A 13479-nucleotide genomic window follows, 5' to 3' on the forward strand; every position below is an offset into this window, starting at 1 on the left:
TCTGGAGCTCTGCATAGAACCCTTACAGTTCTCTTCACCTGTGTCCAAATCTCCATATAGCAACTCCACAGAGCTCTTCCTCACCTGTATCTGGAGCTGGATATATCAGCCTTGTAAGTTAACTCTTCCCTGTATCCAGAGGTCTACTTATTTATGAACCTCACAGATCTTCTCTTCACCCGTGTCTGGAAAGGTCTCCTGTTCAGTCCTGTCCGGTGCTCTATATATGAACCTCACAGGTCTTCTCTTCACCCGTGTCTGGAAAGGTCTCCTGTTCAGCTGTATCCAGAGGTCTATTTATGAACCTCACAGGTCTACTCTTCTCCTGTGTCTGGAGAGCTACCTAGAACCTCACATGTCTACTCTTTTGTGTCCAGAGGGCTATCTACAACCTCATAGGTCTACTCTGCTACTGTGGAGGAGAGCTATCTAGAACCTCACAGGTCTACTCTTCTCCTGTGTCTGGAAAGGTCTCCTGTTCAGCTGTATCCAGAGGTCTATTTATGAACCTCACAGATCTTCTCTTCACCCGTGTCTGGAATTATGTATTGAAACCTCAAAGGTCTCCTGTTCAGTCCTGTCCGGTGCTCTATATAGGAACCTCACAGGTCTGCTACTCAAAAACTTTACTTTTTCCCCAAAATAAGTATGTTTAAAGTATTGCAAAGGTAAAGTATCTCAGAATGTGGAATATACTGGTGTTACATGTTTCATAAAAACAATAGAAATAAAAATGAACAATTACTCATCCTTTTACCTCTCCAGTTCTATCCGCAGCAGTTTCTCCCTCTCCAGGATGGACACGTGTAGTTTCCCCCATTCCTTTTCTACATCCAGCGGGTGATACCCGGGAGGCACCTTCAGCTGCCCAGCCTTCACAGCACCCTGAGGTCAGAGGGCAGCAGGGTCAGACACAGGAGGATGGACAATGGAACGAAGAACGATTGTTGCGGTCTACTCACCTCCAGGGACTGATAGTGAAGCTTGGACTGATTCTTGTCTGCCTCTTTACTGGGGAGATCCGTCTCTTTAAATTTCAGGAACTGCCGCCACAGGATCTACAGAGAACAGGAAAGGGTTAATGGCAATGGCAGCCCTGGACATGCAATGCATGACAAAAGGCCGTGTGCAGGAAATATACATACGTGTGTCCTATCCTATGGGGGTGTGAGGAGGATTTGCGATAAATGGAGAAAGAGAACTGATTGTGTTGCCCATGACAACCAATAACGGCTCAGAACCCAGCAAAGAATTTATAGGCAGCAGATCTATGTGTGTGTCCATACTGGAGGGGGGTTGGGGGGACATTCCCAGAGACGGCATGTCACATGGATCCGATCCGCATATCTCATGACACACACACCACTGTCAAATCTGATCACATGACCCAGATCGATATGACAAGACCGCAACTGTCAAACCGCACCGAGTTCTGCTGTAATCCATGCCAGACTTCACTGCTACCCCACTGTAACCCCTTCCATGCCAGACTCCACTGCTACCCCACTGTAACCCCTTCCATGCCAGACTTCACTGCTACCCCACTGTAACCCCTTCCATGCCAGACTTCACTGCTACCCCACTGTAACCCCTTCCATGCCAAGACTCCACTGCTACCCCACTGTAACCCCTTCCATGCCAGACTCCACTGCTACCCCACTGTAACCCCTTCCATGCCAGACTCCACTGCTACCCCACTGTAACCCCTTCCATGCCAGACTCCACTGCTACCCCACTGTAACCCCTTCCATGCCAGACTCCACTGCTACCCCACTGTAACCCCTTCCATGCCAGACTCCACTGCTACCCCACTGTAACCCCTTCCATGCCAGACTCCACTGCTACCCCACTGTAACCCCTTCCATGCCAGACTCCACTGCTACCCCACTGTAACCCCTTCCATGCCAGACTCCACTGCTACCCCACTGTAACCCCTTCCATGCCAGACTCCACTGCTACCCCACTGTAACCCCTTCCATGCCAGACTCCACTGCTACCCCACTGTAACCCCTTCCATGCCAGACTCCACTGCTACCCCACTGTAACCCCTTCCATGCCAGACTCCACAGCTACCCCACTGTAACCCCTTCCATGCCAGACTCCACAGCTACCCCACTGTAACCCCTTCCATGCCAGACTCCACTTCCACCCCACTGTAACCCCTTCCATGCCAGACTCCACTTCCACCCCACTGTAACCCCTTCCATGCCAGACTCCACTTCCACCCCACTGTAACCCCTTCCATGCCAGACTCCACTTCCACCCCACTGTAACCCCTTCCATGCCAGACTCCACAGTTACCCCACTGTAACCCCTTCCATGCCAGACTCCACTTTTACCCCACTGTAACCCCTTCCATGCCAAGAGTCAACTTCTACCCCACTGTAACCCCTTCCATGCCAGACTTCACCTCTACCCCACTGTAACCCCTTCCATGCCAGACTCCACAGCTACCCCACTGTAACCCCTTCCATGCCAGACTCCACAGTTACCCCACTGTAACCCCTTCCATGCCAGACTTCACTTCTACCCCACTGTAACCCCTTCCATGCCAGACTCCACAGCTACCCCACTGTAACCCCTTCCATGCCAGACTCCACAGTTACCCCACTGTAACCCCTTCCATGCCAGACTCCACTTCTACCCCACTGTAACCCCTTCCATGCCAGACTCCACTTCTACCCCACTGTAACCTCTTCCTGTGCCAAGAGTCAACTTCTACCCCACTGTAACCCCTTCCTGTGCCAGACTCCACTTCTACCCCACTGTAACCCCTTTCATGCCAGACTCCACTGTAACCTCTTCCATGCCAAGAGTCAACCTCTACCCCACTGTAACCCCTTCCATGCCAGACTCCACAGCTACCCCACTGTAACCCCTTCCATGCCAGACTCCACAGCTACCCCACTGTAACCCCTTCCATGCCAGACTCCACAGCTACCCCACTGTAACCCCTTCCATGCCAGACTCCACAGTTACCCCACTGTAACCCCTTCCATGCCAGACTCCACAGTTACCCCACTGTAACCCCTTCCATGCCAGACTCCACTTCTACCCCACTGTAACCCCTTCCTGTGCCAGACTCCACTTCTACCCCACTGTAACCCCTTCCATGCCAGACTTCACTTCTACCCCACTGTAACCCCTTCCATGCCAGACTCCACTTCCACTCCACTGTAACCCCTTCCTTGCCAGACTCCACTTCCACTCCACTGTAACCCCTTCCTTGCCAGACTCCACTGCTACCCCACTGTAACCCCTTCCATGCCAGACTTCACTGCTACCCCACTGTAACCCCTTCCATGCCAGACTCCACTGCTACCCCACTGTAACCCCTTCCATGCCAGACTTCACTTCTACCCCACTGTAACCCCTTCCATGCCAGACTCCACTGTAACCTCTTCCATGCCAAGAGTCAACCTCTACCCCACTGTAACCCCTTCCATGCCAAGACTTCACCTCTACCCCACTGTAACCCCTTCCATGCCAGACTCCACTTCTACCCAACTGTAACCCCTTCCATGCCAAGAGTCCACTTCTACCCCACTGTAACCCCTTCCTGTGCCAGACTCCACTGCTACCCCACTGTAACCCCTTCCATGCCAGATTTCACTTCTACCCCACTGTAACCCTTTTAGTGTTAGACCCCTCTTCTACCCAGATGTAACCCTTTCAGTGTCAGACACCTCTTCTACACCACTACATCCCATCCTCTACATTGAAAACTGAGCTATCAAAGATCACTGATCACTCAGTTTTCGCGCTTCAATCTGCAGACAATCTGCTCTGCCGCTGGGCTGTGGAGGGGGTGGGAGAGGCCGGATCAGGCTCTCAGGAGGCACACTAAGAGGGTTGGCCAGCTGCCAGTCAGGCATGTAGGTGGATCCCAACATTGTCGGGGTCCCTGCGTTAGCATGGACTGGCTCTGATGTCAGCCGACAGCAGGCTTTAGCCCAGCAATGGGCAAACTACGGCCCGCGGGCAGTATACGGCCCGGCGGACCTTTTAATCCGGCCCGCGGAGCTAGGCTCCCGCTAGGCTACTCTCACAGTCCGCCGTGTAGCATGAAAATCTGTCTCCTATGAGGATCTGTCCCCCTCGACGTATCTGCGCATGTGCCGGAGATCGCCGATCGGCTGCTAATGCCTGAAACTGGCACATGCGCAGATACGTCGAGGGGGACAGATCCTCATAGGAGACAGATTTTCATGCTACACCTGAACGGCGCGGGAACATGGCGAGAGGAACGCGAGGAGCAAAGGTAAGTGAATTGACACAGGGGGGACTTGGGGACTTAATATGGGGGATGAATTACTATAGGGGGGATGAATTACTATGGGGGATGAACTACTATAGGGGGGATGAATTACTATATGGGGGATGAATTACTATGGGGGATGAATTACTATATGGGGGATGAATTACTATAGGGGGGGTGAATTACTATAGGGGGGATGAATTACTATAGGGGGGATGAATTACTATATGGGGGATGAATTACTATAGGGGGGATGAATTACTATAGGGGGGATGAATTACTATATGGGGGATTAATTACTATGGGGGATGTATTACTATATGGGGGATGAATTACTATGGGGGATTAATTACTATATGGGGGATTAATTACTATATGGGGGATTAATTACTATATGGGGGATGAATTACTATATGGGGGATGAATTACTATATGGGGGATTAATTACTATATGGGGGATTAATTACTATGGGGGATGAATTACTATATGGGGGATGAATTACTATGGGGGATGAATTACTATATGGGGGATGAATTACTATATGGGGGATTAATTACTATGGGGGATGAATTACTATGGGGGATGAATTACTATATGGAGGATTAATTACTATGCTTACTATGGGGGAATATTACTATACTTACTATGGATGACACATACACATCATTCATCTACTCTTGGTCTGGCCCCCGGATCCAATATATGAACCCATTGCGGCCCTCAAGTCAAAAAGTTTGCCCACCCCTGCTTTAGCCCATTGTCAGCTGAACCTGGGACACTGGGAACTACGTGCACTCCTCTGATCCCCAGGAGAAGTAGGGCCAACACAGCATTGGTCACACTATTTACGTCACTTTTTGAGCCTATAGGCTTTGTGCGATGGTAGCACATGATTTCCATATCCCTGCCTGTCCACGGCAAGCAGCGACCACCAGTACCATCCGAAAATTTTGGCAAGCGCTCTGTCAATCCACATACCTCAATTTCCTCATAGCTGGCTGGGAATCTCTTCTCCTCGAAGATGACGGTGTAGTGTCTGATCCATTGCAGCAGCATGGTGACCCGCTCGTAGTATTCCTGCCACCGCAGCTCCAGCTCCTGCCAGGAGACACCACATTTCACCAACAGATCCCTGACAGTACAGGATCTCCCCCCTCCCCAAATATCCCGGGCACTCACGTTCGCTCTGACCCCATCCTGTACATCGGGGACTCTGGGCATGGCATCGTACAGGGAAGACACATATGTAATGATTGATTTTTCATCTGGCTGGGGGACGTCCACATCTGAGGAAACAAGAAACTGCTTATCAAAACTGAAAGACAAGACTTAGAACAAAGGAAATGAATGCATTCAGTGTAGGCACCAGGGGCGGACTGACCATTGGGGAACTCGGGCACTGCCCGAGGGCCCGGGGTCAGTAGGGGGCCCCATGAGATGCCTCTGGTACCTTTTTCCTAGGCTTTTTTGAGTTTGGGCAAGGACACAGGGGCCCCATGATCCCCTATTGCCCGGGGGCCCCATGATTTGTCAGTCCGCCCCTGGTAGGCACCAGGGCCGGACTGACCATTTGGAAACTCGGGCACTGCCCGAGGGCCCGGGGTCAGTAGGGGGCCCCATGAGATGCCGCTGGTACCTTTTTCCCAGGCTTTTTTGAGTTTGGGCAAGGACACATGCCCCATGACCCCCTATTGCCCGGGGGGCCCCATGAGTTGTCAGTCCGCCCCTGATAGGCACATACCAGATACAAAATGTATGCTACATGTAGAGTATATAAAATACAACAGGGAGCATCCAAGACACCCAAGTCACTTACATAGGCTCACTTGGGGTGGGGTGGGGCTGATACATAAACAAAGCCATACAAAAAAAACTTACATATGACGTATAGACAGCATGCTGGCATATATACAATACAAACTGTAGTAAAGAACAAAAAGTAGTAAAGAACAAAAACTCTGATGAAGGGACACCCCCCTTCGAAACGCGTCAGCTTCATCTAGAGAGTCTCCCCCTCTGATGGGATTCGCACGTGCCTCCCAATCCAGGGACTCGTTTTTGGGATTTTATATGTCTTTTATATTGCTACTCTTGTGAATATATTTCCTCTATCAATAAATCTGCGAATTGCTTACGGAGGTAATGCGCAAGGTTGGTGCGCTCTGTTTTTTTGCTCTTTGCTACAGTTTGTATCGAGCTTCCCCAGCTTCGTGTCAGAGCGGTACAACCTTTGATCGGTCCTGGAGGAACTTCCATATATCCTACTTTATATTTGTTTATCGGCCCTCTACGGATCTGGGTCCCCGAGCGCAGGAGGTGTTATATCTATATATACACAATGCACACAAACCCTCATTCTGGAGCCTTGCTCCAACATTAGGGCCTCGTTCACACCATGGTGCAGAGATGTTCGTTTTTCTGCACGTGTTCTGCAAGGGCACAAGGAAACCAATTGTTCTCCATGTGCCCTGTTGACACCACAACGCTGGCATCACGTGTAGATTTTTTTCTTCAAAACTCATTGAAGCACGCATGAAAACTGACTTAAACTGATGTCTCCGCCAGTGAAATCTGCACGTCAGTTTCCGTCAGTTGTATGGTGTGAATGAGCCCCAAGTGTCAGTTCACAAAGCTAACAATCCCAATGGGAGATCAATAGTGACAGTTATTTCATAAATAGAGACAGTTGTTTCATAAATGACAGTTGTTTCATAAATAATGACAGTTTCATAAATAGTGACAGATATTTCATAATTGGTCAGCACAGTGGCTAAATGGTTAGCACTTCCACCTGGCCGCACTGGGGTCGTTGGTTCGAATCCCAACCACAGCACCACCTGCCTGGAGTTTGCATGTTCTCCCTGTGCCTGCGTGGGTTTCCTCCTACATTCTAAAGACATGCTGGTAGGTTAATTGGATCCTGTCTAAATTGTCCCTCGTATGTGTATGTATGAATGTGAGTTAGGGACCTTAGATTGTACACCCCTTGAAGGTTAGGGACTGATGTGACTGTACAATATATATGTAAAGCGCGGCGTAAATTGATGGCGCTATAAAAGTACCTGAAATAAATAAAATAATTAGTGACAGTCATTTCAGAAACAGTGACAGTCATTTCAGAAACAGTGACAGTCATTTCAGAAACAGTGACAGTCATTTCAGAAACAGTGACAGTCATTTCAGAAACAGTGACAGTCATTTCAGAAACAGTGACAGTCATTTCAGAAACAGTGACAGTCATTTCAGAAACAGTGACAGTCATTTCAGAAACAGTGACAGTTGTTTTCTGTGTGCTGAGATTTTAAAACTGACAAGTATGAAGATTTTTACTTTAGCTGTCATTTTTAAAATCTCAGGAGGACAGAAAAGAACTGTCACGATTTATGAAGCAACTGTCACTATTTATGAAACAACTGTCACGACTGATGAAACATCCGTCACGATTTATGAAATAACTGTCACTATGAAACATCCGTCACGATTTATGAAATAACTGTCACTATGAAACATCTGTCCCTATTTATGAAATAACTGTCACTATTTATGAAACAACTGTCACTATTTATGAAACAACTGTCACTATTTATGAAACAACTGTCACTATTTATGAAACTGTCACTATTTATGAAACTGTCACTATTTATGAAACTGTCACTATTTAGGAAACAACTGTCACGATTGATGAATATCTGTCACGATTGATGAAATAACGGTCCCTATTTATGAAATAACTCACTAATTATGAAACAACTGTCACTATTTATGAAACAACTGTCACTATTGATCTCCCTTTAGGATTGTTAGCTTTGTGAACTGACACTTATGCAGGCCATACACGTGTCGAATTCCGAACAAATTTTCTTTGGAAAATCGGATATTTTGTGCGTTTTGTAATCCGACGGCGCCACCATTGATTTCGAAATTCAACCAACCCAGCCTTCAAATTTCACCTCATGTCGCTACAGAAAAGAATTTTCCTGGCCAAGAATTTTCTTTTCAGGTCGCAGCTCACACTCATTTCTTTTTCGTTCATATTTCCCGTACGATTCTCCCATAGTCGATTCTAAATTAGTTCGTTTTTCAAAAAAATTTCCAACATGGCCGACCACCCAAATTTGATGGTCACACGAAAATCGGCCGTGTCTGTGACCCACTAATGGTGCGAAATTGGTAATGGCTGTAAGATGGACAAAAAAACCTCACAAGGTGGAGTTGTGTTTCTCTAAGAGCTCGTTCACATGTTGCAGAGACGCCAGTTTTTTTGCACGCGTTCTGCAAGGGCAAAACAAAATCAATTGTTCCCTATGTGACTGTTCACACCACAACACTGGAATCGCGTGCAGATTTTTTTTTGTGCAGGAATCTGCAACACGTATAAAACTCATTGAAGCGCGCTTGAAAACTGAGGTCTCTGTACGTGAAATCTGCACGTTTTTCTGCACGTGTGGTGTGAAGGAGGCCTAATTTTCCCCCTTTTTTTCCCAGATATTACCCGTTTTTTGTAAGATGAGCAGAAAAGTGGGAGGTGCAGCAAAATAGCCAGCCATTGTTTTATATGGGGGCTCCTCATATCAGAGCAGGATGAAGGACTCACCCTCTGGGTCCAGCAGTCTGGTGACACCCACCCAGGGGCGGACTGACAACTTATGGGGCCCCTGGGCAATAGGAAATCATGGGGCCCCTGTGTCCTTGCCCAAACTCAAAAAAAGCCTATGTTAAAAGGTACCAGGGGCATCTCATGGGGCCCCCTAGTGACCCCGGGCAGTGCCCGAGTTTCCAAATGGTCAGTCCGCCCCTGCACCCAGCTCCATCTCGGCTACGGTGAAGACCTGATCCTGGTTGGTCTGTCAGTAGACCCTGTTCATATCGATCAGCATGGGTCACGTGTGGTGTGAAGGAGGCATCATTTTCCCCCTTTTTTTGGCCAGATATTACCCGTTTTTTTGTAAGATGAGCAGAAAAGTGGGAGGTGCAGCAAAATAGCCAGCCATTGTTTTATATGGGGACTCCTCATATCAGAGCACCCAGGATGAAGGACTCACCCTCCGGGTCCAGCAGTCTGGTGACACCCAGCTCCCTCTCGGCCACGGTGAAGGCCTGATCCAGGTTCTCCAGGTTGGTCTGTCGGTACACCCTGTTCATATCGATCAGCATGGGTCTGCGGGAGGAAGGAAAGAGGCCCTGTCACTCGCTTTGTAGACACAAACTGGTACTAGAGGATTAGAAAACGTGTTAAAAAAAAAGATTCTGTTTAATTATCCAATCAGATGCAGAGGAAATAAGTAAACTGGCATCTTTGCAAACATTTATTTATTTCAGGTAAAAAAAAAAAAAAAAAAATAATATATATATATATATATATATATATATATATATATATATATATATATATATTTATTTGTATAGCGCCGTCAATGTACGCAGCGCTTTACATATATATTGTACACTCACATCAGTCCCTAACCCTCAAGGGGCGTACAATCTAAGGTCCCTAACTCACATTCATACATACACATACTAGGGACAATTCAGACAGGAGCCAATTCACCTACCAGCATGTCTTTGGAGTGTGGGAGGAAACCGGAGAACCCGGAGGAAACCCACACAGGCACAGGGAGAACATGCAAACTCCAGGCGGGTGGTGCCGTGGTTGGGATTTGAACCGACGACCCGAGTACTGGCAGGCAGAAGTGCTAACCATTTAGCCACTGTGCTGCCCATACAAACAGTGCCAACACAAGAGGACTTCGTGCCATCACCGGCCAGGGTGCCATCATGGCCACTATGGGATGTGCCTCCTCCCTGTAGACACCAAGTGCAGGTTACGTATCGCAATACCAATTTCTTCAGTTTTATTTCACTTTATTGAAACCACTGCATGGGCCATTCCTGCATTCATTACTTCCTCTCTGATAGGTGCCCTGATTGAGAGCAAAAAGTGTAGAAAAGGGTTCAAATCCCTATCAGATGATGATTTGCGGTCAGTAAAGATGGCTATTATTATACAGGATTTATACAGCGCCAACAGTTTGCTCAGCGCTTTACAATACACAGGCGTACCTCGGTTTACGAACACCTCGGTTTACGAAACTTTCCGTTTACGAATGAAAATCCATTGAAAATAGCGCCTCGGTTTACAAATTTTGCTTCGCAATACGAACGGACTAATTGGTTTTCAATGCATTTAGAAATTAATTTTTAATCATGTCCCTGTAGAGTATTTATGCCTCTAAAGTGCACTTTATAAAGAGTTTTGAACAGATAAAAGACTTTTTGTTTACTTTTTTATGACCTCTGGAACGGATTAATTGGATTTCATTGCATTCCTATGGGAAACTGCGTTTCAGTTTACAAATTTTTATTTCGCAATATGAACAGATTAATTGGTTTTCAATGCATTTACTAATTCATTTTGAATCGTGTCCCTGAACAGTATTTATGCCTCTGAAGTGCACTTTATAAAGAGTTTTGAACAGATAAGACTTTTTTTTTTTTGCTTTTTTCTGACCTCCGGAACGGATTAATTAATTCAGTGCATATACAAATTTTTTTTGCAATACGAACGGATCAGTTTTCAATGCATTTACGAATTAATTTTTAATCATGTCCCTGTACAGTATTTATGCCTTTAAAGTGCACTTTATAAAGAGTTTTGAACAGATAAAATACTTTTTTTTGACTTTTTTCTGACCTCCGGAACAGATTAATTGGTTTTCAATGCCTTCCTATGGGAAACCGCGTTCCGGTTTACGAATTTTTCGCACTACAAAAAGTCCCGCAGAACACATTAAATTCGTAAACCGAGGTACGCCTGTAAAGGAAGAAAATACAGCAACAATCCAGTTCAATACAAGAGGGTTAGGAGGGCCTGGTCCTGGGAGCTTACAATCTAAGAGGGAGGGGCTGGTGGGACAAAAAGGTAATAACTGTGGGGGATGGACTGATAGGGATCTAGTGCAGCAAGCCCCTCAGTTGGGGCCTTGTTTAGATGAGCAGTTACGGGGCGTTAAAAATGCGCATTGCGGCAATTTTTTTGCTCTCCCACCACCCCACCTTAAAGCAGGTCCAATTTTTTTTTCCATGCACTGCAGGGATCAACTGCTCATTTTTTCTAGCAGTGAGGACAAAGCTCATACTCACCTGATCCGCCGATCCTACAGAAAACTGCGCTCCCCTACGTCCAGAGGTGAACTGTTCCTGTCTATGGAACGTGCTGACGTCAGGAACAGTCCATTTACAAGACCGCAGGGGCGCAGGACCCGAAAGGACGGGGAAGATCAGTGACTCGGGTGAGTATATCTTCGAAGCCCTTTCCCTTAGAACAAAACGAGCAGTTAACCCGTGCAGTGCTGGCCCAGCCGCACTGTAGGAGAAAAATGTTTTAATTCCCAGAATTCTACTTTAAAGCGAAATGAAATTTCCACTGTTCCAAATTGCAAACAGGCAGGCTTTTTATTGCAGGAGAGATGAAACCCCCTACGGTCCAGAGGTGGACTGTTCCTGTCTATGGAACGTGCTGACGTCAGGAACAGTCCATTTACAAGACCGCTGGGGCCGACAGGACAGGGAAGATCGGTGGCTCGGGTGAGTATATCTTCGATGTCCTTTCCCCTAGAACAAAACGAGCAGTTAACCCGTGCAATGCTGGCCCAGCCGCACTGTAGGAGAAAAATGTTTTCATTCCCAGAATTCTGCTTTAAATTCCGCTACAAATGCCCCACAACTAAGTGCAATCCGCGATGGGCAAAAACGGGGTTAAAAACCAATGTGATGTCACACCTCTTCACCATCTATCAATCACCTCTGAAAAACGATCCAAATGTGGATCGCTTTTCAGAGAAGAAGTGTCGGGTTTAGACACATTTCTAGAATAAGCAGCCACAAATACAAGATAGTGAGCTCATATATAACAGGTGAAAGGATTGCAATGTGCAGAGCCAAACACAGAAGTGGTCACCGGGGGGCGGTATTTTTGGCCGACCTTTTCAATAAAGTGACTCGCTGCGCTCGATCTATGCGCTTCCTCGCTCTTTCGGTCTTTGCAATCCTGTCACTATGTGGGGTCAGTAAGGAAGAGGCAGGCCTGTCAGAGTACCCTGAAGAGCATTTCTAAGGACTATATGTACCTGCTTTACGGTCTGTGCCGGGCTGGGGAGATTTCCCTTTACTTCCTGCCCTGTTGCTGCAACAGGAAGGGAGAGAAAAATCTCTGACAATGCAACTGCCATTTTAGACCAGTGATGGTCAACTCTCTTGATATGGGAGGCCTCAGGTGTGGCCCCTGACATCACCAGAGGGCTGCACATAAAATTCAGTGAATATACAGTGTCAGAAACAGCAGACACAAGAAATGGTCATTAGGGGCATGATCCAGGAGATGGTCAGAGACTGCAGACACCATCCAAGAGATGGTCAGGGACTGCAGACACCATCCAAGAGATGGTCAGGGACTGCAGACACCATCCAAGAGATGGTCAGGGACTGCAGACACCATCCAAGAGATGGTCAGGGACTGCAGACACCATCCAAGAGATGGTCAGGGACTGCAGACACCATCCAAGAGATGGTCAGAGAGTGCAGACACCATCCAAGAGATGGTCAGAGAGTGCAGACACCATCCAAGAGATGGTCAGGGACTGCAGACACCATCCAAGAGATGGTCAGGGACTGCAGACACCATCCAAGAGATGGTCAGGGACTGCAGACACCATCCAAGAGATGGTCAGAGAGTGCAGACACCATCCAAGAGATGGTCAGAGAGTGCAGACACCATCCAAGAGATGGTCAGAGACTGCAGACACCATCCAAGAGATGGTCAGAGACTGCAGACACCATCCAAGAGATGGTCAGAGACTGCAGACACCATCCAAGAGATGGTCAGAGACTGCAGACACCATCCAAGAGATGGTCAGAGACTGCAGACACCATCCAAGAGATGGTCAGAGACTGCAGACACCATCCAAGAGATGGTCAGAGACTGCAGACACCATCCAAGAGATGGTCAGGGACTGCAGACACCATCCAAGAGATGGTCAGGGACTGCAGACACCATCCAAGAGATGGTCAGGGACTGCAGACACCATCCAAGAGATGGTCAGAGACTGCAGACACCATCCAAGAGATGGTCAGAGACTGCAGACACCATCCAAGAGATGGTCAGAGACTGCAGACACCATCCAAGAGATGGTCAGGGACTGCAGACACGATCCAGGAGATGGTC

The 13479-nt window shown here is 47.5% G+C and overlaps 1 protein-coding gene across 1 annotated transcript in view; it reads right to left on the reverse strand.

Annotated features, from left to right (window-relative positions):
- Positions 1-13479, reverse strand: part of PLEC (plectin) — a gene marked incomplete at its 5' end in the record, with an annotated part of 129157 nt that overhangs the window by 75712 nt on the left and 39966 nt on the right. Inside the window, 5 exons of the mRNA XM_089665511.1 lie at positions 758-885; positions 963-1058; positions 5238-5357; positions 5439-5545; positions 9302-9417. Coding sequence (XP_089521637.1) covers positions 758-885; positions 963-1058; positions 5238-5357; positions 5439-5545; positions 9302-9417 — 567 coding nt within the window. The remainder of the gene's footprint in view (positions 1-757; positions 886-962; positions 1059-5237; positions 5358-5438; positions 5546-9301; positions 9418-13479) is intronic.

This window comes from Staurois parvus, unplaced genomic scaffold (assembly GCF_062004578.1).
Source record: "Staurois parvus isolate SC_StPar_1 unplaced genomic scaffold, SC_StPar_1.0 ptg002225l, whole genome shotgun sequence".
NCBI lineage: Eukaryota > Metazoa > Chordata > Amphibia > Anura > Ranidae > Staurois > Staurois parvus.